The sequence below is a fragment of the Psittacula echo genome (assembly GCF_963264785.1).
Source record: "Psittacula echo genome assembly, chromosome: 1".
Taxonomy (NCBI): domain Eukaryota; kingdom Metazoa; phylum Chordata; class Aves; order Psittaciformes; family Psittacidae; genus Psittacula; species Psittacula echo.
Genome location: NC_137735.1, coordinates 43,413,517 through 43,438,316, shown reverse-complemented (window position 1 = coordinate 43,438,316; position 24,800 = coordinate 43,413,517). Strand labels below are relative to the sequence as shown.

Genomic DNA, 24,800 nt, shown 5'->3' with positions numbered 1-24,800 from the left:
ATTTTTTTTTAAGCTTAAAGATACTAACAAAACAAGACACAGTGGCAGTGTAATAACAAATATAAAAATGGGGGTTTGTTGTTGCAAGTTGTTGATAATTTGTGTACTTAAGAGCTATGAACTATAAAGAGCAACAGATGTGCATGTTCACATAACAGCAACCTGCACTCTGCTTATCAGCTGGCACATTCCATAGAAAGCAGTACTGCTGGTTAATCCAAGTTTCCCCTTAAGCAGTCATGAAGGAGAAGAGGAGAGTATCAGCAATGCCCTCAAAATATAGTGAAGTTGTTCTGCTACGCTATGAAGCCTATTCCTCTATGAAAAACAGGAATTTCTCGGAGAAAAAGAAGAGTAGCAGAGAAAGCCTGAAGTGTGATGGCAAAACAATATCAAGGAAAAAGAAAAAAACTAAACCTAAAGCTTCAGAACAAGTGCTCAGCTAGCCTTGTCATAACAGGCTTTGGCTACTTTAAGCATCAGAATTGTGCTGCTAGAACTTCAGCATAGTAAAATATGCAGAGTCTGGAAGTCTTCACCAGCTGTACGTGAACCTAGAAATGACAGGATTCACACTCTTCCTTAGTTGCATTTATTGTGCGTGAACTTCACAGTCACATTTTACTGCTTTTCATAGAAATCATACAAATTGATACATACAATTACATCAAAATGTGAGTTCTAAAAACAAAACACATTTGTATTCCTTACAGATACACTATAAAATCTTGGCTGCATTTTCTAGAAAAAACAGTTAAGGAGAACAGTCTAGTGTTGGATAGCAGCAAACCCTCCAATATTTATTGTATTCCTTTAAATGAGACAATCCCCATGCTTGTTGCAAATTAAACATTTGGTTATTTTTAAAGATGTGCTCTAGGACACAGTAGGATGGATTCATTTTCTTTTGTTTTTCTTACATTCAAGCAGCACAAGACCACTCATGAAAGCTGCCTTCTCAGTTTTGACTAGCAATTACCCTGTCCCCACAGAGGCATTGGCTTCTAAAACAGTTCTTGGTCTACACTGGTAGACAAAGGTTATACCCAGAACAGAACTGTCCTTTCACCTGCATTCACAGTAAGCCTACGAATAGAACCAAAAATTCTTGTTTCTTCAACTTCTGAAAGACCTGTCTTCTGCTGCTTTTCACCTCCCCACATACATTTAGCTTTTAAATCAAGAGGCTGATACTTTTTTGAAGAGTCAAAAAGAGCAAAGATGTACCTGACGCATCTTTAACAGGATCTTTAAATACATTCAACACAAGTTAGTTACAACATCAAAACATCTTACTCAAGTATTTTTGTATTCAGTTAGTTCAGCTGGCAGGAATCTTGTTGATCATTAGCTGAACACAGATTCCTAGTAATGGGAAAGTCATCATCCCTGAAGATCCCTCTTACAGGTTTTCAAGTCAGAATTCTGCACAACTGCTCATATTGCTTATCATGGCATTATTTTGTACCACACACTTGTGAAATCTGCTATTCTAGAACACCTGCCACTATTTTTTAATTCCTAAATCAGACATCAAATTTCCCCACTGGCACAGGCAACAGTTTCAGTCCTCTCCTTGACAAAAAGAAAAAAGGAAACTGATCTAGAAAGAAAGTATCTACCTTGTATGGGATTACTGAAGTACACCACCTCTAACACTAGAAGTAATGAGACTCAGTGACAGAACACATCTAGCCTCAGCTTCAGCACTAGAAACTGAAAAGTCATCCTTTGCAACATCAGATTTTCCTAGATAACAAATCTGTATTCTAGAAATATAAAAATACTTGGTAATTTGAAGCTTAAAGCTTACAGCAGTACAAAATAATAGCAACAATTGAGCAACATCAAACCCTTACTTCAGGTCCAACTTTAACCTGTTAGGAATAAAAAAATTCCATGATGCTCCAGAACTTTTTCTCAGCACTGATGATTTGAGGAGAGCCAGAGTGTCCAGTTGTAACAGGTCTATAGTGTATGCAGAGCTCATCTTTCCATTTCTATTTCAAAATATGAAATATGGTTGAAGCAGAGTCATCTGTACAAATCTGGGTATTACATTACCTCGTGTTCCCTTGTGAGCTCCAGCAGCAGTTTTTCAAATTCTGTTAAGTTTTAATTTGCTGAGATGTTAGTGCCAATAGTCTCTTGCTGAGCAGTGCGTTGTGTCGCTGAAGATATTCTATTATGTCTCCCTGCTTTTCAACTATTTCTTCTAAACTTGAATTTTCCCTTGAAATAAAAATACAGATTTTAATAATAGCAACTTTCCAACATATGAAGTGTCAGCTAATTAATACTCAAAGTTACTTTCTTCAGTTTTACTTTTGTTGATCTCGACCAACTTTTGAGGGAGGAGGGAAATCTACATCTTTACGTTTAACTTCCATTTTGCATGAGAAGGCAGAAAGAAAAAGTTTAGCTAAACTTCACGCCATAGATACACAATAAGGTTATGTATTTCCAGGTAGACAGCTACAGAAAAGCTTAACTAGTATGAGGGTTCTTACTGTTTAACAAACTTAAAATTAGTGAGCAAGACATGCTAGAATTGTACTAAAAGAAACCCATGGCACCTTTTACACAAACATCAAGAAGTTTATTTTAAGCAGGCACAGTATATTTATTCAGCAGCAGGGATCATAAGCCATGCAAGATAGCTTTCTTGACTAACCTGCAGCAGCATACATGATATACTACTACACACAGTGATATCTTTCACAATACTCTAACAGCATCAGTTCTCAGAAAACGCTGAGGAGGACAGCTGGAATGGAAAAAAACTTAGGTCCAATTAAAAACCTACTTCCAGTTAAACTGGAAAAATTGAAGAAAACATGTTTTCTAGACAAAAACCTTGCAACAGTAACCAGTAATCTGCACCATCAACTTAAAGCACCAGAAGAGGTCCTGGTCAGCAGCATAGGTTGTAGAGGTCATAATATTAAAAACAAAAAACCAACAACAAAAAAAACCAACAAAACATTCCATAACCAGGGTCAACTGAAGGGCTGACAGGATTCACTTTTCAATAGACTTTAACTCTCAAGGGATGGAGAGACAGAGTTGTATAGAGCTGAATTAAAGTAACTGTTTTGCAATCAGTTCTTACAGGAAGTTTGCACTCTTTAATCAAAAATAATCAGTCTTTTCCTCAGTTGGTCATTGTTGCAGACGCATTCCCTGGGCATTCACGAATTTCTCAGGGGGGAAGCTGAATGAGAAAGGAATGAGGTCCACCATGCATTCACCATGGTGCTTATATCAAGATGGAAGTCAGATATTGTATCAAAAAAATCAAGACAACTGTAAATCCTTCCTGTATCCTGGATATCTACTTCCAAGTTCCATAAAAGCATGTGTGTGCTGCATTTGTCACACCAGGGGAAGTGCCAAGTATTAGTCATCTCTGCACTTAAACTTTTTACCAAGGCAGCAAAAAGCAAGTCATGCTGGCATTGAAAATTCCTAAGTAAATTCCTATATGGAAATCCATATTTGTTTTTGATGATTTTTTTTTTTTAAGTCATATTAGACTCATGTCAGTAACTGGAAGATGTTCAAGCAGTGAGAAGGTACAAAGGCCCAACAAGCAATCAGTCTCAGTGCTTCAGAGCTTCCTGTTGGATAGTTTGTCTCATTGGATTTCCTTAACTCTTCCTACCTTATCCACCTTAAAAGTTCCTTCCCAAACTGGAAATATATTCTAAATTCCTTGCTACAATCTGATGTCCAACTGTTGGCAAAAACAAAGCTGCAAAGCTTTCTTCATGTATCAACTGCCCATAATATATTTCCTTTCCTGAAAGAACTGGTTGCAGAAGCTAGGCTTCTGTAGGCATACTTTAAGTAACAGTATAGGAGACCAGTAACTTTCCTCAAACTCCCATATAAAGTCAGCTAACCAGATTAAGCACAACTATTTCTATTAAAGATTCATGCAACCAGCCATAAATGGTAGAGTAACTTCTGTCCTCATGTTTGAAGACATCTGTATCATAACAAACTGCAATTACTATGTAGAAAGTACAGGGTTGTGCTGCTTCTCATCTATGCACATAAAATAGCAGTCCTAAGTGTATAATTTCCTTCAGAACTATTACTCCCACCTCTGCTTTGGTTGCCACATTTAAGATTATACAAGACTACAGGAAGTAATGCAATTACAGTAGCCAGCATTACCTATATGCTGTGGCTGAACACAGCACAAGATTAACATAGAAAATCTTACCTGAATCCAATTTCTGAGGTAATGTGACTAGGACAGGCGTACATCTTTTCTTCTTCAATTATGTCAGGTCTTGGCTTGGCACGATTGAAGTTGCTTATCTTCACTGCAACAAAGTTTCATAAATTAGTTGGAAAGCAACCAAAAAGAACCCCAAACAACGAAAGCTTTACCACCAGGCTCCAAATTCTTAAATAGAAAAAATCCAAAGGAGATGGTTATAAGATTGCCTTAGGATAGGAGATGGAAAGACAATAAGGGAATCAAGGGAGTGGGGAGGAAGGAAAGAAAAAAAGCAGAACCTGTATCTACTCACTTCTGGAATGGCTTTGAATACACATTAAGGGTGGGATTTTTTTTTTTTTTTTTTTTTTTTTTGAGGGCTGAAGGGTTGTTTAGTTGGGGTTTTTTTTTGGTTTGTCCCTTTTTTATTTCCCCCTCCTTCTCCTTAGTCCTGGTGTTTAAATGACCACAGCAAAGACCTGAATGGGGAAGCCTGAGTGTACTGCAAAGTTTAATCTATCACCTAAAAGAGGGTGAAACCTCAGTTGCCTTTGAGAGGGTACTGAGATTTGAGTCTCCAAATTCAAGCCATAAATTAAGCAACCTGCCATAGATACTAATACCTAGGTCAGAATTTAAGTTAAACTCTTTGATAAATACAATTTTAACCAGACTGCCTGCAATGAAGCACAGCTTGTCTTCCTGCGCTAAAATGAGGGCAGACTTGTTACAGAAAGCCAGAGTGGCTCAGATCAGCTTCACACTGTGAACCTTGCAGTGCTGGCTATGAGAACCAGAAGTCATTCCTGAACACCCACTAACAAAGTTTAAGACTCAATTTAAATAGATGTGGAATGTGAATGGGTGGGGGTAAGAGAAGCTGTAGGTACCCTTTGCATTATTTCTGGAAGGAAGCCGAAAACATTTGAAACCATCCAACATAAGATCCTGATTCAGGGAACGTACTGAGAGATTTGGAGTATGTATTTCAGGACTCCACAGTTTGGGCTGCTTGTGAAGCAATACATCTAATGCCACTAAAACCATCACAGTCCAGCTCCATGAGAAATCCACACTACTGCAGCAGAGTAAGCCTGTCCTTACAAGTCAATAATATGATGGGGTTTACTACAGGCCACCCTGCTAAAACAATGCTAAGACCCTCCAGAGGTTAACTACAAGTTAGGCTCAAAGGTTAGTTATTTCTATGATAGTATTCCTCTACAAATAAAGCCATGAAGGAATGGATGTGGAATTCCCAACATGAGTTGTTTGTGGGAATGTTAGTCTTTTATTCAAGTGATATTAGAAGTATGTAAGAAAGTCACTAAATACATATATTTAGGAAACCTTTTAAAGCTCAACTCCCTGTCCTATCAATAACAAACTTAGAATAGTAAGCTGACATTTAGAGCTGTCTGTATCACACTTCATTCCATGCACATTTACCTCACTTGAACAATTTATATATGTCAAGCCTGTTAAAAGTCAATCACAGCAACTCCCTGATATATTTCTGAATCCCTGTCTCTGCATCCTATAGCTATATATACACACACTGCTGAATGGAAATATTTTTTTAAAGGCAGTAGTACTTCACAGGACATTAGGCAGCATACAATTCATAAGATACATCAACTTTCTACAGGTAAGAATTTACGCCTCATTCTGTTAGTTAACTAATAATTCCACTGTGGAAAAATCAGTCTATGAACTGGTGCTACCTTCCCTCCAAAACCGAGAAGTAACATACTAACACAAGAAAGAATTCCTAGTGTAAAGTGACCTTACTCTGCCCATTGTTGTTCAGCAACATTAGCTGATACTATCTTAACAGTGGTATCTAAGTGCTTGCCTTGGATAAAGGCACTCCAACCCTGGGCAGAGGACTGCCCTGAAAACTATCCTGCTAAAGAAGCTTCATGCTTTTCCATCCAGTCACATACTCAGCTCAGAGAAAAGAGTATCTGTGTCACCACTACAACTCTCCAGCTATTTTTAAAACTGGCCAAATAAATATGTTTTCTTCGGCATAGCTTTAGCTTGATGCTTAAAAACTTAAAAACTAAGACAACCTACCATTGCACACAAAAGACACACTAATGCAGTCTCTGAGCTTACCTCAGCACGGTAAGCAATGGATGGAAAACAAGTTACATTACCTACTGGAAAAGGCAGCCTAGCATGATTGGAAGGCCTCATATTGAGGGTAAAAGTTCACCCTAGTTTTGCACAACAAAATTTAGACAATGAAGCTTCACACAGTTGTTTTGAGGCTGAGGTTTTCAAAAGGAACTGCCTTACTCCTTCCTATTAATGCAGCTCTACCCCTTCTTCCCCTTAACTCCAGGACTCATCAGACCCTTCAAGCCTCAAGCTGGAAAAAAAAACATTACATTGCACCACTTCCTAGTATAAGCTGGTTAATGAATCTGATGGTCACAGGAACTGGTACAAGCTAGGAAACAAGACCCTTTTGGTGACAAGTAACCAGAAGGATAGTTAGAGAGCTCTTAGGGAATTCAAGGCTCAAACCTTAACCTTTCCTTTCCTGCCAGCATAAGACATACACAGTGTAGCTCTTGGAGCTCCAAACGCTCTCAAAGGTGAAGGAAAAAAAAAAAAAAAAAAAAAAGCATTTCACTGGAATTCCTGAGGTTCTATTAAAGTTCTGCAGTTTATCTCTTATTTCCTGAGTTTCCCAAGAAAGTAAGCATGCTTATGCAAAGAAGAGATGATCTCCAGCATTCTTGGCATAGTTCTCTAGGACTGCCATGCTTGTGCCCCCTCATCATTGCCTTTATTCCTGTAGAGGACAGTCTACTTGAGCCATGCTGGTCCATTCAGAGGAAAGCCTGATCAGCCCACAGCATCCAGACCTCTGCACAGTTGTAAGAGGAAGATGTAGTTTAGAGCCCAGACATTATTTCTTGTTGCATTTTGATTTCAATTACTGTTGCAGGAGAGTTAATAGATTTTTTTTTTTCCCTATATAACCATAACAAAGTATTTCTTTGTGCATCATTACATTAATAAGAAGATAGCAAAGTTTCCTTCTCCAAAAGAAAATTACATCCTAGATTACCAATTATGAAATCACAAAAATCAGATTAAGACAAATACTGACCATCACAAAGATGGCTTTTACTTTTTAAGTTAATGCAGTCCTGAAGGAGGTATTTTCACTCTCCATCCTCCTATTTGATTAAAAGTCAGGAGCAAGTTATAAGTTTTGCCCATTAGTTTTGCTCTCCCTACCCTACCTCAGAGAAACCACTGCTACCAAGGCCACTTAGCTAAGGTGTCATCTCCTTGTTTGTGCCTGTAAATGAGGAAGCAGCATTATAAACTAACTCAAGAGCAGAAACTGCATATAACTTAAATAGACATGGACTGCACAGTAAACATCTCTAGTTTTCTTCAGGTAACCAAAAGAATTGAATTTTTTTAGTGTCTTGTACCTTTTCAGTGTTTAGCTTTTCTTTCCCAACCTAGGTATTTTCATTTGAGCTTAAAATTATTTGGGTTTATGGCTTGCATTAAGATAGCTTCCTCTGATCCTATCTGGTTCAAACATTTATTAAAATCAACTTCAGATAGTTCTTCAACAGTTTAATGAAAGAGGTTTACCAACTCCTGGCAAGTTCACACCAAATCTAAGAACAGATAACCTTACAAGCCAACAGTGAAAGTACAAAGCAATGCCCCAGTTTCGTGAAACAGTATCTTATTTCAGTATTAGCACAGATTCCAAAAGCCACATTTTTTTTTTTTTTTAAACATTCACTAGAGGAAATCTTCCATTTTAGTGACAAAGAGGAATTGGGTGGGATCAGCAAAGAAAGAAAAGACTGGAGACTAAAGCACAGTCACATTATCAACTATGCGAGTCCCACATGCAAATCCAAGAAACAGTTCTGATTAAGCCAGCTAGCTCTTAATGCTTCAGAGCTTGTGCTGCATGCATTTGAGAACACACTGCTAAACAGACAAGCCTGTTTACAGAACACTTTTGCAGCAATTATACATTTGCCACTTCACTGGATGAACAGCTTTGAGGTAACATGGAACCTTTACTTAGTAGCACTTGGAAATCGAATCAAGCCTGAAAACCTTCCCATTTGTTTTGGATTTACCTTACTTTTCCTTCTACAAGCACAGAATCATTCTGCATTTGTAGTTGCAGTTAAATGCCATGGGGTACCTCAAGTTAGCTACTGTGAGGGCAAACAGAACAGTGGAGTAGCAGCTACAGTCTCATTCAAGAAGGCAAAAACTGCCTCTCTCACCTGTGTAAATCACTAAGCATGTCAGTGAGCTAATCAGTTCCAGGCCCAGGACTCCCAGGATAAGATACAGGTACACTTTACTGTGGTCAGGAAAGGAATGCTGCATTGACAGAATCAAAAGCAGGGCTGTATTACCTAGAAAACAAATGTAATATTTTACAGTTGTAACAATGTCATTAGCTGTTGAAATAACTTAGTACTCTCTCACCCCCAGTGTCTGCATTAGGCTGCAACATTTCAGTAATGCTTTTCATTTCATATCATACCTGCCTCTTTGGCTAGTTTCCTAACACAGGTGATGCAAGCTTACAACTGCTGTCACCAAAATGAGGTTTTGTTTCAGCATTTGATTGTAGTGGTACAGAATTACAAGTTTTCCTATAGGTTTTCCCAACTTAAAAAACAAAAGTGGAAAAAACACACTCAAAATACATAATACACACATATGGGCTTAAAGAGTTTCTAACCTTGCTGCTACCCATTCCCAAAACTGCTTAGAAACTATTTGTTTCTTTCAATTCCTTATAGCTTAGATCAGTCAGTTCAAAATGATAGGGTGTTTTCCTTCAGATGGGGGAGGCTTGAGTGTATTTAAGTGAGGCTAGCAGAGCAAAAACCCAAACACTTCCATTTCACAGGGAGATACTTACATAGGTTTCTAGTTGTCTAGCTATTATTTTAATACTTACAAGTTACTCAAAGTTTAACTGAAATGAGAACAATTGGTTAAGGAACACAAAGTGTTGAGTGTACCTAAAATGTTTTTAATTTTTTACACAACCTCTTCTCTGATACCAAGTGTGACATGTTCTCTTCTTTCCTGTTAATACAAGTGTCTGGATAAAGCACCAAGTGTATTAAGACCACTGACTTAGCTAGGGAACTGCACAGGTCTGTTTCATGCTGCATTACATAACTGAGCTGCCAGGATGGAAGTGTTACCAGCTGCAATTAGCATGGCAGGAAATTTGCTGTAATGGAGTTAAGCCCTATCTGAACTACAGACAATCTATATCAGAAGTCTACAGCACTCAACTGATTGCACCTAAACTGTTGACACATGCCCAGAATTTGTCTGGTAGGGAAGAAGGGGGCTCCATCCAAGACTGCAGACAAGGCTAAGTATTCCAGATTAAATTGCATTAGACAGAAGTAGCCCTTTTTACTCTCTTTTGAAACATGTTTAAGCCAGCTGTAGCCTGATTTCGTTACTGCACTCCAAACACATCTTTATCTTCAGAGCTCTATCTAGTGGCCAGAGCCTGAAGTTTTGCACATTTGACTAGCTCTTTTAGTGACTGGGCAGAAAGCAAGCTAAGGTTTATATAAAGCAAGACTAGGTAACTTATCAGTTCTGGTGAGAAAATTTCTACTCCAGTTATTCAGAAAATCCACAGGAGAGAGATGGGATTATAAGAGGCAAAAATGCCGTAAAAGCCACCACTGTTCCCTTTTCCATTGCTATTTATACGTGAAAAAAAAAAAATCCCTTCAAGTTATATTTGCTGAGGTAGTTTGTTAGAAAAGCTACGATCAGTTACTTGTACCACCGCTTATTTTGGCTTCACTGGAAAGTGTTGTAACTTAAAATATGCAGTGCTAAACCACCCCATACACCATCCTTTCTCCATAAAAGTTGAAGAAAAAAAAAAAAAGGCAGTCAGAAGTAGAGCTGAATATTACACATAGCCCCACTGAAGATCAGCAAATTGCTTATTTTGCTGATTTCAGACAGCAATTCATCTGTTTCTACATGAACTGCTGAGCTTGAAGAGAGTACACACTTAGTGGAAGGACTAGCAGTCTTGCCACATATCCAGCTAGGTAAATGAGTACACAAATTGAGATCACTGGCAGACAAACACAGACCTGGCTGGCTGAACATTTTATGGCTAAAGACTAGATGCAAATGACAAGACGTTTTACTCAACTTCACTCTTCCACTATAAGAGTTCTTTACAGCATGCATCTGACAGGCCAGAAAGGCTAGTCAAGATGTCCATCTGATTAAAATACCCTATATAAATGCATATTATATATTACGAACTTTTAAAAACCTGCCTATGAGGATTTATAAGCAAACTGTTCGGTCTTTTATTGCATCATAGTTTAAAGCTTAGAAGAAAAAAAAACCCAACAAAACACAACAGGAAAACAAGTTCGCTTTACCTGTGGAGTGTATCAGCAGTGGAAGCCTTTTTAGGCATCTTGTTGATCGGTATATTGAGAAGTAACCTCTGCTTCTGACTTTACTGTGATGGTGCTGGATGTATCGCTCGAAAAAAACATGCAGAGTCCACAGAATTATCTTTGCAATGATGATGACAGTCTGCACTTTAAGTGGGTGAGTATAGTTTTCAGGGCATTCATCCTGATTTGGATTGGGGTAAGAACAAAACATGGCTGCTAAAAACGCTAGAACAACAAAAGCAACCTGGAAGAGAAAAAAACCCACTGAAAGTCAACATTTGACTATATGTACATATATATAAATACATATATAAAGACAGGCTTATGTATTCATTATACCTTACTAAATAAATTTTATTAGAGTTGAAATAATATACAAAACATTAGACAATTACTACAACCACTACAAGTCATTCTGGGAACATACTGGTGACTGAAAATGCCAGGTGGTAAGATTGCCTTCCAGGAGGCTAACCAGTTTCCAGCAGAACAGAGCTGAGAATTACCACTCTTCCCAGAATTTCCTCTAAACCAATTTCACTGTTCCTCAAGTCTCCCATCCACAGTGAACTTGTATTTCTAGATCCTCTTTTTCCATGTTGTTTTACTTTGATGGGAACACTTCCTCAAAAAAAAAAAAAAAAAAAAAAAAAAAAAAGAAAAAAAATCACATCTTTTTAGACTCAATTACACTTGTTATTCTTTGCAAGTCAGCCTCATTTTATTGGTTTAGTCTAGGTTTCTTTAAATTGACATAAGTGAATGTCAACACTTAACTGTACCCACTGAAGATAATCACTACATTATGACATTAGAAAAAAGTGCAACATTAGAGCAACTTAAAGTTAATTATTAACACTGGGTAGGCATCTTTGCCAGTTGGCAATCTCTTCAGTGTATTAACTACCTTCCCCCCCCCCAGTTTTGCTCGGAACTTGTTAGAAAGACCATAGTCAAATTGTGTATATACACTTATCCTTTCAGACTAGTGTCATTATGCCGTAACTTGTTCTGTCTTCTAAACTTTGCTCTAAATTTTCAGCATCAGCAATCTTTTGGCCAACTAGAAGGCAGAGTCTTGGGTGCATATCATCTGGGATATATGTATAAACACAGGGCTTGTTTAATCTTTATAGAATTTTATCATACAAAGTACTGTTTTCATTTCAGTAAATAATGATACTTTCTCATCCTGCTTCATTCTACAGAATCGGAATATTTTAAAAACAGAACTGAGAACAAAAACAACTCTTACTAAAACAGAAGTATCACAGTATTCTAGAGATTGGAAGGGACCTCAAAAGATCATCTAGTCCAATCCCCCTGCCAGAGCAGGAACACCTAGATGAGGTTACACAGGAATGTGTCCAGGCGGGTTTTGAATGTCTCCAGAGAAGGAGACTCCACAACCCCCCTGGGCAGCCTGTTCCAGTGTTCCGTCACCCTCACTGAGAAGAAGTTTCTTCTCAGATTTAAGTGGAACCTCTTGTGTTCCAGTTTATACCCATTACCCCTTGTCCTATCATAGTTTGCCACTGAGAAGAGCCTGGCTCCATCCTCGTGACACTCCCCCTTTATATATTTATATACACTAATAAGGTCACCCCTCAGTCTCCTCTTCTCCAAACTATAGAGACCCAGCTCCCTCAGCCTTTCCTCATAAGGGAGATGCTCCACTCCCTTAATCATCTTAGTTGCCCTGTGCTGGACTCTCTCCAGCAGGTCCCTGTCCTTCTTGAACTGAGGGGCCCAGAACTGGACACAATATTCCAGATGCGGTCTCACCAGGGCAGAGTAGAGGGGAAGGAGGACCTCTCTCGACCTACTGACCACCCCCCTTCTAATACACTCCAGGATGCCATTGGCCTTCTTGGCCACAAGGGCAGAGTGTTGGTTCGTGGTCATCCTGACATCCACTAGGACCCCCAGGTCCCTCTCCCCTACACTACTCTCTAACAGGTCGTTCCCCAACCTATACTGGAACCTGGGGTTGTTCCTGCCCAGATGCAGGACTCTACACTTTCCCTTGTTATATTTCATCAAGTTATTCCTTGCCCAACTCTCCAGCCTGTCCAGGTCCCGCTGGATGGCAGCACAGCCTTCTGGCATGTCAGCCACTCCTCCCAGCTTAGTGTCATCAGCAAACTTGCTGACAGTACACTCAATTCCCTCATCTAAATCATTGATGAATATATTAAATAATACTGGTCCCAGTACAGACCCTTGAGGCACTCCACTAGATACAGGCCTCCAACTAGACTCCGCCCCATAGACTACAACTCTCTGGCTTCTCTCCTTCAGCCAGTTCTCAGTCCACTTCACTACCTGATCATCCAGACCACACTTCCTCAGTTTAGCTATGAGGATGCTGTGGGAGACTGTGTCAAATGCTTTGCTGAAGTCAAGGTAGACCACGTCCACCGCTCTGCCATCATCCATCCACTGTGTTATTTCCTCATAAAAGGCTAGGAGGTTGGTCAAGCATGACTTCTCCTTGGTAAAGCCATGTTGACTGCCCGTCATAACCCTCTTATCCTTGATATGCCTTGAGATGGCACCAAGGATAAGGTGTTCCATCACTTTCCCAGGGATGGAGGTGAGGCTGACCGGTCTATAGTTACCCGGGTCCTCCTTCTTGCCCTTTTTGAAGACTGGAGTGACATTTGCTTTCCTCCAGTCCTCAGGCACCTCTCCCATTTCCCAAGACTTGGTAAAGATGATGGAGAGTGGTCTAGCAATGACTTCCGCCAGTTCCCTCAGCACCCGCGGGTGCATCCCATCTGGACCCATGGATTTATTATAAATCAAGAACTTCTAAATACAACAACAAAATCAATTTGCCTTAAGTCTGCAAAAGTCTAATACCTCTAATATACTTAGCTTAAAAAAAACACCAGCACATCAGGAGTAAAGATGGAGGAAAACACCCAATTTTCATTTGCTATCTTATGTATCCATAGAATTAAGTACAGAAACAAAGAGCCCACCACACTCTTGAACTTATTTTTCATATTTTTGTTACTTCTCAAGCAACTTTATTCACATAAATTAACCTTTCAGAACCCTTAATGACTCTCAATACAAACTGCCCTTAGCTTGCTGCGGTTGTGAACAGAGTTGTGTAACTCGGAAGGGAGAATGGAAGGGAGAATAACTCACACAATCAGCAATACCTAAGAGAAGCACTATAGAGGACAGACACAGAAGGCATGAAGGGAATTAAAAAAAAAAAAAAGTCCTATATTATCCATAAGACCATTACTTCAAATACAAATTAAAACCCAAAATGAGATTGGTTAAGTAGCTAGATTAAGTCAAATAAAAGAGTGGTTTCTCATCAAAGCATTTACTTAATCTATTATTTTACCACCTCCTTTTCCTACAAAGCTAAAAATAATCCAGCTAACCCACATTTTTAGTCCATTTACTATTTGGTTTGCCATTTTAGAACAGTAACACATTTAGTTCTACTTCCTCCAGGTGTTCGGAATCTATTTAAAGACAGAAAATGGCTATATTAAGTCAATGCAAGCAGGAATGGCCTAGCATTGTAGCTCTGCTAATCTGCTACAGCAGTGTATGTGTACAGAGGAAACAGGTAGCTGGGATTAAGAGTGGCATTTATTAAATGATTTTGCTTACATTTTGGAAAAGTCCAACAGCACGCCCTTCACTCCAGTATAAAGGATTTTAATATAAAAAAAGGTATTGATAAAAAGTAGTATTTAAGTTCAGTTTTGTGTATGAGCATACACAGAGAGGATTAAGGAAAGGCAAGGTTAATACAAAGGCATTTTCTAACCCATACACTTCACACTGCTCTCCAGACTCTCCTGATAGGAGTTAGAAGCCTGCAGAAAAGCAAGGTCTGGCAAAAGAAAAGCCACTCAAAAACCCCACCCTATCACACTCCAGCATATCCTACACATATTTCAGAATTGTATGTAACCAGACAGCTGCATCAAAGCAGCTACATTGCCACTTAACTCCATTTCTTGGCACAGTAGGGTGGAGAAGAAATGCTCCAAGTTTATACATAAGTTACTTTAGAGATTAGTTACAATTGGACCACATAATACTATGATGGTTTAACTTCTCCATGATACTCATCCCTTTGGTATACTGTCAATCAGAAGCTAACCTGGTGCCTCCACATTCCACAAGGCTTGTGGACATTTGCAGAAGCAGCTGGGTAAGAAATTCTATAAGCTTATTTTTCCCCATCCATCTTTCCATCAAGAAATGGTACTATTTTATGTGTCAATTATGCTATATTTCACCAACAGAAAATGTTACTTCTCCATTTTGCTTCAAGGACCAACTGGCCACTGCAGCATGTTCAGCAACTGCAACAAGACTTTACCTGAAGAAGTATGTGTTGACAGAGGCCTCAGCAATTTTCTCTCTCTTCACCTCCCCTCACTTCTCTCCATTTGGAGGACAGAGGAAGTGGTGAGGACAGAAGAAACAGCAGTTTCCTAGGATCTGAGTGACTGACATTTGGCTACCTCCATTATGGTAGTACATAGTAAGGACCTAAGGCTAGGTGGAAAAAATGTCCTACTACCATAGCAGAGTCTACCTTCCTAATGCAGACCAAGTGCCATCCTAATGGCACCTCCTAGAGGAATGGGAAGGCAGTAAGATTGGATACAGAGTTTCCACTGGGAATTTTGGGAGTTCATTCAGCAGAACAGCAGAAGTCTTTCCTAAGCCTACCTGACAGATAGTAATATTAAGATCCTCTAAGATGCCCACTAAACATTACTTCAAAAATTAGAAGGCCAGGGCATATTGTTTGAAGAGTTTTATGCAGCTGGTCAAAAAGAGACCTCAGAGGTTGCTATGTGCTTTTAAAGCTCTGGCAGAGTATGTCTTGCAGAGCACACTGGGCATGGCTTTTTTTACTTGAGAGCAAATGAATCTCTGAAACAGGTAGCAATACACATATACATGTCTTGTGCACTTTGGCTTTATACACATACTATCTTCAGTGTTAGCAGCATTACAGACTCATTTAGGTTGGAAAACACCCTTAAGATAAGAATCAAACTGTTTACCTAACACTGCCAAGTCCACCACTAAGCAATGTCCGTAAGTGCCATGCAAGTACCATTTCAGTTAGATCCTATAATCAGATCTCTTCAACCTTCCTTCATGCTTGGTTTCCATACAAAAAAACCCAGCAATAAGCCTTCTCAGTTTACGAAGGATAAACACACTAAGCAAGAATCTCTACTTCTGTCCATCACCTTCAAGAAGGCCTTCCTACTGTGAGGTACAAGATTTCTACTTTATCTGTGCTTTTTACTCTTAATCCCCAGAAGTCAGATCAGGAAGTAACATTTGGATTCCTTCGTATCTCCATCCACTACTCTGCAAAACCCCTGTAATAAGTAATTTAGTTACCATAAGAAATACCTTATGCCCTCCCTCTGAATCAAGCTCAGCCTCAAGAAGGCATGGCACCAAAATTCTTAGCCCTCTATAACTAGTATAAGCACTTCTACAGCAGTAATTCTGCAAGTAGATTTCCAACAGCATGCTATTTAAAAGTCTTTTTTTCCTAACAAGATGTATCATAGCATATTTGTGATGACGAACAGAATAAGAACACAGTACGTAGCATATAAACACATACAATAACAAAATTCATTGGCAAATAGGGCTTCACTGGTTTGGAAGAACAGTGTATGCGAATCTCAGGAGAACTCTGTCTATATGAATGGTAAGAATTTGGAATAGTGACAGTAAGTTTTCATAAGGAAATTGTGCTTAAGACTTACATGTATTAGCAACAGAAAATTGGCAAGCAGAACTGCTGGGATAGCATGAAATCTTGGCCTCAGTTGGGAATGCAATGTATGAGATGAAATAAGCGGTGCATCCAGTAGAGGATCATCTTCCAAACTCTGTGTTATTTCCAGGGAACCCTGGAACATAAAGGAAAGGCAATGAGTAGTAGTAACAGGTAAGCACTAAAACTACAAAGTTTTAGCAATTTCCTGTTAGCAAATTAAGCTTTTTGGGGGGGTGGAACCTGCCTCACTGCTATGCATCTGCTCCTTCCAGTCCAGAAAACAGTCATTCAATCCACCTTAAGCTGAACATACACAGTCACTGTGAATTCTCAAACCACGTTCAGCGACATAGTGAGGGAAACAAGTTTCCCTCTTAACATCTTGTCAATGCTATCATTTGCATGCTTCAAGATAAATTCCAGATTCTATGACTCTATGGTTCCTAATCAAGTTTTGACTGCTCTTCTCCTAAGTGATGCCCAACCATAGCCCAGAAAGAAATAAAAAAATAAGGGCAGACTCCATTCCACTCCAGAGTCCTTAATATTCAGACAGACATGCCAGATTCACTGGGATATTTACTGGTTTTAAACTGAGAACTTGTCCTTGCCATAGCAGAAAGCAGCATAAGCCTCAAGACATATGAGGCTTGTCATTCTAAGCACTAGCACAATAAGAAGTTCTGGGATTAGACCTAGGATTATACTTCATATTACCTGGGACAATTGTAGATTGGCTCCCCAGTATTATTTCACCTACAGACAGCTGGCTACAGTGAAGGAACATCAAGGCTAATTTCAGTCAGCAACCATTTTTATTTTAGTACTGTGAATGCCACAATCATAGAGGATTGTGAACAGGCCTCTCTCACCCATTTGATGCCTTTTAATTAGCCTGGTTTTTAAGTGTAAACAACCCTTGCTGAAATACCTGCATGCTAAGAGGACCTCTTACTGCAGGACTAATGTTTACAAATGGCACTCCTCTTATGTCACCAATATAAAATCCAAAATAAAGAGTACACAGATGCCCTCTATTCCTCATCTCCCATTTTCAGGGGTCAGGTATAATTTTAAGCTCCAAAAGCAAGAGTGCAGGACAGGCACTCCAGCAGCCAAGGCATCTTGCCTCATTCTTTCCTATCACAGAATTAATTGCAGAGTTAACAGCTAACACCTCCCAAAGACAGTGGCAGTAAGGCAGTATCCTTTGTCTCTTGGGAACAGGTGAGCTCAACATTTCTGCAATACTATGACAGATCAGCACACTCCCTCACAGATGGAGCTTTATTAGAACATGTTTGATGATGTTACTTACTGCAAGACCAGCTATAGTTTGTCTTTGCATCCTGAAATACAGCCAGAATTCAGAAGCACTAACATATGACACAATTTCTCTAAGTAGGTATTACAGGCAATGTGGGAAGGAAGGGAACTAAAGCAAACAATGATTCCACACAGGTAATCTGGCATTAAGACAAATTTAGTAAGTGTCCTAATCGGGAAAAACATAGGTTTCATTGTTAAGATGCATCAAAACGCCTTAAGAAAAACCAAAAAACACATACACACACAAAAAAATAACCACCAAACACCAAAACCACCACAACAACAAAAAAACCCTCTTCACCAACAAAACCTAAACTAAAAAACCCAAAATCGAACAGGCCTTTCTATTAGGCACTGATGTCACCGCAGGCATGGGTTAAGGCTTCAGTCTCTTGGCTCCCTGACCCATTCCCAGCATGTGACCACCCACCAGCACCAGGAGGAGAAGGGCAGGAAGCAGGCACAGGCAGAGCCAGCAGCAGCAAACCCTGCCCGCCCCAGCTCTCAGCACGGGGTGGGACAACAGATGAACATCGTTTGTCAGTTTATTGGTGGTGCCGCAGACAAACACTGACACGCCGTGCTCACACCAACTCACAGCACATAAACCAAAGATCACGCTTACAGAAACTGTCTGCTGAAAAAAGTATCCCAGAAGAACTAAATCCACATGAACGGCCTTGATTAAATTAATAACCACCATTAAGAGCAGCCACACACCCAAGCTACTGGGGTATTGCGGTTCGGATGGGTGGGTGGGTGCAGCTCGGCCCGGCCAGGGAGCGTCCCCGGTGGCTCCCGACTTCCGAATCAGCCATCTACGAGACGCCTCGGCCGGAAGAGGACGACAAAGCCTGACACAGACAACAGCGGAAAGACGTGAAGGAAGAGACGAAGCGTAAAGCGAGGAGCTCTCTTGTCAGCGCCCACCACTAACAGCAGCCTGGCCGGTCACTCAGGCGGAACCACCGCCTGGCCCCGCTCCCGCCTACCACGCAAGTCCGCACTCACGTTCTCCAAGTCCTGCCGCTGCCTCCCCGCCGCCAGCGCCATGTCGATCCCTTACTCAGCCGCCCCGGCTGTATTTAATCAGCACCCCGAGCCAGGCCCAGCCACCGGCTGGCCAAGCGCAGGCCGCACTACCCCGCCCCCCTATTAGCGCCCCAGCCGCTATTGGGCCCGAGCCCCTCCCCAGCGCCGGCCCCGGGGCGGGGCCGCAGGGGGGTGGGACCTTGTCTGGGGCTAGTGGCTGAGGTGCAGCCTTGTGCCGTCCCCACTCGCTGGGGCCTGGCCTCGGCCTGTCTCGAGCGGTGTTTCTTGCTCTGGGATTGAGGGCTTGACACGTTGCGGAGCAGGGGGCCGGGCTCGGGCTCTGTAAGGCAGCTGCCAGGGCCGCTCCCGGTGCCGCGCTCTCCCTTGGCGATGCTCGGTCAGGTTGACTCGGCAGCCCGGGACTGAATTTAAAAAGAGAACTAGTTACCGCAGTCCCAGGGCTGGTGTCCTTGCAGGGCAGGCGGCTCAAGGTGCATCGCAGGGAGGGGAAAGCAGAACAGCAGCAGATGCCGGGCAGAACTGTGGGTATAAAGGTGTAGTGTTGCGTTCTGCTTGCTGTGCACAGTATTTTCCCATTTCCAACAGTCTGTTTTGCAAGGACTTCTGGAGGAAGGGAGGGAGTCTAGGCACTTATTTCCAGTTGATGTCTTTTGCATGAATGTGTCTGGTTGTCCCTTCAGACAACAGAAACTTTTCATAGAATACCAGGTTCGAAGGAGCCCTCAAGGATAATCTGGTCCAACCTTTCAGGCAAAGCATGACCTAGACTAAATGTCCCAGGCCTCTGCCCAGCTGAATCTTAAAAGTGCCCAGTGTTGGGGAATCCACCATTTCCCTGGAGAGATGATTCCAATGGCTGATTGTTCTCATGGTGAAAATTTTTCATCTTGTGTCCAGTTGGAATCTCCCACAGAGTAACTTGTGCCCATTACCCGTCTTTTACTTGTGATTCCTTGTAAAAAGGGAGTCCCCATCTTCTTTGTAGCCACTGTTTAAATAATGGAACATGATCTCCCCTGAGGCTTCTTCTCTTAAGGCTGAACAAACTTGGCTGTCTCAGCCTGTCCTCATACTACAGGCTTCCTAGTCCTTTTATCATTTTTATGGCTCTCTCTGCACCCTTTCCAGCCTGTCCACATCTTTTTTGAATAGTGTGGACCAAAACTGAACACAGTGTTTCAAGTATGGCCTGACAAGCACAGAGCAGCACTCTGCGGGTGATGCCCTTGTTTATGTTGATGCCAACAGCATCGTGTTGGCTTTCTTTGCCACAGCTGCACACTATTCACTCATGTTGAGCTTGTTATCCCCCAGAATCCCCAGGTCACTTTCCACAGAGCTGTTCCCTAGACAAGTAGATCCCAGCCTGTGCTGCACTCTTGGACTATGTTTACCCAGTTGCAAGACCTTAGTCCTTGTTGAACTTCATCAGGTTCTTGTTATAACAGTTTTCCAGCCTATAAAGATCTTCCTGCAGAGTCTCTCCCTTCCAAAGTGTCCACTTTCCCATTCAGTTTAGTATCATCAGCAACTTTATCAGGGTACACTTGATCCCATCATCTGAATCACTTATGAAGACACTAAACAGTGTTAGGCCCAATATTGATCCCTGAGGGACCCCAGTACTGATGATTCACTAGTTTGAAAAGGAGCTATTTACCACAAGCCTCAGGGTTCACCTTGTCAGCCAGTTCCCCACCCACCACATAGACCACTTGTCTAGACCATAATGAATCATTTTCTCTAGGAGGAGGCTGTGGGAAACCATAGCAAAAGCCTGGAGAAATCCAGGTAGATAATGTCCACCACTCACCTCGCATCAGCTGAGCAGGTTACGTTATTGTAGAAGGTTTTATTAGCATGCACAAGGCACTTTATTAGTTTTCAAAGATATTTCTGGTCTATTCTAGTTGTATATTTTGTGAAGAAACACATTTTCTTTAAAACCTGCCCACTGCTAATTTCATTTTATAATCACTTGTTCTCACACTGACAAAGACTACGGCTGCTCATGGATGTCTGTCTTATTACTCCTTGACACCCTTTTGTATGCTGAGTACTACTTAGTTATTCTTTGGTAAAGTTTGTTAGATTCTCTGATCTTTTTCAGCTGTATCCTTTCTGAAACTGTAAGGATCATGACATAGTGTTCAAGCATGCGCATAGTATTATCATAGAATCATAGAATAGTTAGGGTTGGAAAGGACCTTGAGATCATCTAGTTCCAACCCCCCTGCCATGGGCAGGGACACCCCACACTAAACCATGTCACCCAAGGCCTCATCCAACCTCGTCTTGAACACCACCAAGGATGGAGCATTCACAACCTCCCTGGGCAACCCATTCCAGTGCCTTAGTTTATGAGGCAGCATATTTATTACCTGTTGTGCTCTGTTCATCTGCTAATGTTTCTCAACCTTCTGCTTGTTCTACTTGACCATCCCTGAGACTTGACTGGATATTAGTGAGGACACTGAAGAGGACCAAAGCTGGGCTTGAAAGACAGCAAGATTGTATCATCTCCAGACTGGAATTATTCTTCATGTACTATTTAAGAGAAGCCAGGACTGTCATTGTGAACAGCTGGTATAGCTCTGCCTCTTTGAAAGAGTGCAGAAGTGGCAAGGGATGAAAGCTGTTTTGGAGGTATGGCCTTCTTCAGGCTGTCCAAGTTTTTCACACGTGTTTCTGTGACTTCTCTTGGGTATCTTTTTGTAGAAAAATACACAACTGAAACCTTCCACCCTGTCATGGTTTAAGCCCAGGCCGTAAATTAGAACCACGCAGTCTACTTCCCCCCCACCTTTCTTCCCTCCGCTCCTGGAGGGACGGGGAGGAGAATTGAAAGAATGCAACTCCCATGGGTTGAGATAAGAACAGTTTAATAACTAAGGTATAACACAAATCACTACTGCTACCACCAATAATAATAATGATAAAGGAAATAACAAGGAAGAGAATACAACCGCTCACTGACCGGTACCTCACCCCCACCCTGCAGTGATCCAGCCCTTCCGGGCCCTCTCAATTCTACATCCTGGGCATGATGTGCTGTGGTATGGAATACCTCTTTGGCTAGTTTGGGTCAGGTGTCCTGTCCCCGCTTCCTCCCAGCCCCTCCTCCTCCCTGGCAGAGCATGAGACTCACAAAGTCCTTGGTCAGTCTAAACATCGGTGTTATCAGCTCTGTTCCCAGGCCGAAAGTCAAAAACACAGTGCTGCAGCAGCTACTAAGAAGAAGAAAAAATGACTGCTGCTGCTGAACCCAGGACACACCCAGAGCGTTTACATTCATCACTTCTGTTCATGTGTTCTTGTTTTACATAGATAACAAATATTCAACAAACTGGGTGACTACCTTAGATGAAAGACAAGCTTTGAACTTGTTGGTTTCAGTAAGCTTAAATCCACTTACTGTGGTAAGAGCCTGCTCAGTTCCAGTTTCTCAGCCCAAATGTTCTTTTTGTTTCTTCCTTATCATGCTTCCTCTTTTTTCCTTCCTCCCGAGAACACAAATCCTACTGATCAGCAGCCAGAGCACAAAGGTTTTCTCCGACAGCGAGGTGAGGCCACAGTTCTGTGGTTGCTGTTCAGATTATTGGTATTACTTTTGTAAGGTGTTCTGCCTTGCCAGGTAGTTAGCTTGGCAGGGGTGGTCTACATTTACACAGGTCTAATAACCATCACAGGTAAGGGAAGTTCAATAGATCTGTCTGGAACTTGATTGTGCAATTTTTATGAGGGTGCTGTGACTGCCAGAACTTCTGATTTCTTTGTATAATGACATAATTTACCTGTGTAGTGCTTTTGTCCAAGCTTTAGCTCAGCTTGAAAAGCATGAAGTCTTTACCTTTTGTTTGTTTTGCAAGCAGCAACAATGTCTGTGTTCTGATGAACACATATGTTCTGGAATAACCAGAAATGCTAGTGTGCAGTGTGTTGTACCTGGTCCCACAGCCAAGAAGCTAATAGCAGTGCCAGTTAATGACAATGGATAGAATATATTTTTCCTATAAATACACTTATATTGATTAAAAATACTTTATTGCAGTTTATTTCTAAAAAGAATTAAAATAACACTAAACTTTTTTTAAGAAACAAAAAACCACAAAAAACCCCAAAACCAATAAAAAAGTCTTACAAAAAATAGTTTTATATCATCCCATGTTACTGATTTCATTCATGACCAAATAAAATGCCTAACTGCACATTTCTTTATATTGTTTCTCCTCATTCTGTTTACTTGCTTACATGCATTCTTAGGAATGTACACATGTTTTTGGCCTTTAATCCGGAAGGTTTAGATTCTGAATTTGGCAGGGATGATATCTGACAGGAAACAGTAGGGAGGAAAGAGAGATAATTAAAGAAAAAAAAAAAAAAAAAAAGAAAGAAAAAGTAGTTATTTAGAACAGTTGGCCAAAGACTTAGGAACCAAGAAGCCTAACATCAGGATTTGATTCATTACTTGGGTACACAAGCTCAAGTAACTACCTCTTTTTATTAGCATAATTTAAGTTGTGGAAGTACTTCTCCTCCTGTTGCCAGTCTCCATGAAATAGGCTAACTATAATCTTGGTGTTAGCCTGTTTCTTCAGATATTCAATACAGCCAGGTCAACATTGTATCAGCAGCATACTATTTAAAAAGTGAACACAATTGCTACTAAGTAGTTGCCATTTCTCTGTGCAGAGATGAAAAAATTTGGTCCATTACTGCAGGTTGCTGTATACTTAGAAACCGCCTCTCTCCAATGGCTTGCATAGCTATATGCAGTGTGGATAATACATGCTATCAGACAGGCGTTTGAGATAAAATCACATAAATAAATTCTTGTATGTATAATTTTTGAATCTTAAGGCCCCAGGAAGTTTAATTTGTTAGCACTCATTTGAATATGTATAATTTTATATACATACACACATATATATAAAATTGTAAGTATTGTTTCTACTGAATGGTGAATGAAGTCTTCTCAACAGGTATACTGAACAGCACAGTTGGAGAAAATCACAAGTTTAAATATTTGAAGTGCATAAATATTTACTGTACACAATGCCAGTTTGGGCATTTTTAGAAATACATGACTGTCAATTTCTATTAGTCTACTTAAAATATGTGTATAATCTTTATAGTGGTAGTCTACTTTTGTTCTCACTAGATTACACAATCTTTGGTTTGGTTTTGATGTATTGTTCTGATTACTAGATTCACAGGTAATTTTTATAATGAGAGGTAATGATGTAAGTAATGTTTTAATGAAGTAAGATTCTCTTCTGTTCCATCCTCTGGCAAATTTTTCAGACATTGTCATTTTAGTGCTTGTGACTTGAGTCTGCTCCTGAGGGCTGATCCAGTGCTGAGGAGTCTAAACCAGATTAAGATATGGCCTGTTCTTAAATTACTTCCTCTGCAACTCCATCAGTAATGGTAAAGGTATCCAATGAGGGTAAGGTAAACAGATGCGGTATGGCCCAGTAATGTCATGCTATACTACCCTTACTTGCCAGCTGCCCTTAAACAAAGCTAACATAGATTAGATACCCAGGATTAAATCTTATACTTAGGAATAACATTTTCTGTATCAGTAATAATTGAAATATTTGGAAACTAACTTTCACAACTGTACCCTCACAAGGAGGCCTAATACCTACTTTTCTTCCTCTGAGTTTTATTTAAAATTTGGCATGAAGGGAAACAGGATTGGGCTCACAATCTTTTTCACATTCAACCCTAAGGTGTAATTATTATTACTGTTTCTTATTCATATTGCAGGTACAATTAGTACTTAAGCTATATTCATCTCTATGTAAAGAATACACTCTCTGTTCTGAGAATATGGGGTTGTGACAGATTCCTGCATGACTAAAAATACAACTGGGAAGTGAAAAAGTAGAAATAACAGTAA

At 40.5% G+C, this 24,800-nt stretch overlaps 1 protein-coding gene across 2 annotated transcripts; it reads right to left on the bottom strand.

Annotated features, from left to right (window-relative positions):
- Window positions 1-18,979, bottom strand: TMEM192 (transmembrane protein 192). Of its 2 annotated transcripts, XM_080617567.1 has the most exons (6): window positions 18,851-18,979; window positions 16,497-16,643; window positions 10,690-10,954; window positions 8,521-8,655; window positions 4,232-4,334; window positions 1-2,232 (listed from the first exon to the last, which is right to left on the bottom strand). In XM_080617567.1, the coding sequence occupies exons 1-6, from the start codon at window positions 18,890-18,892 to the stop codon at window positions 2,109-2,111; spliced, it is 816 nt and encodes a 271-aa protein (XP_080473693.1). In that variant the 5' UTR covers window positions 18,893-18,979; the 3' UTR covers window positions 1-2,108. The 2 variants fall into 2 exon arrangements, with proteins under 2 accessions (XP_080473693.1, XP_080473694.1); XM_080617568.1 differs by lacking the exon at window positions 8,521-8,655.
- Window positions 18,980-24,800: the final 5,821 nt, after the last annotated feature.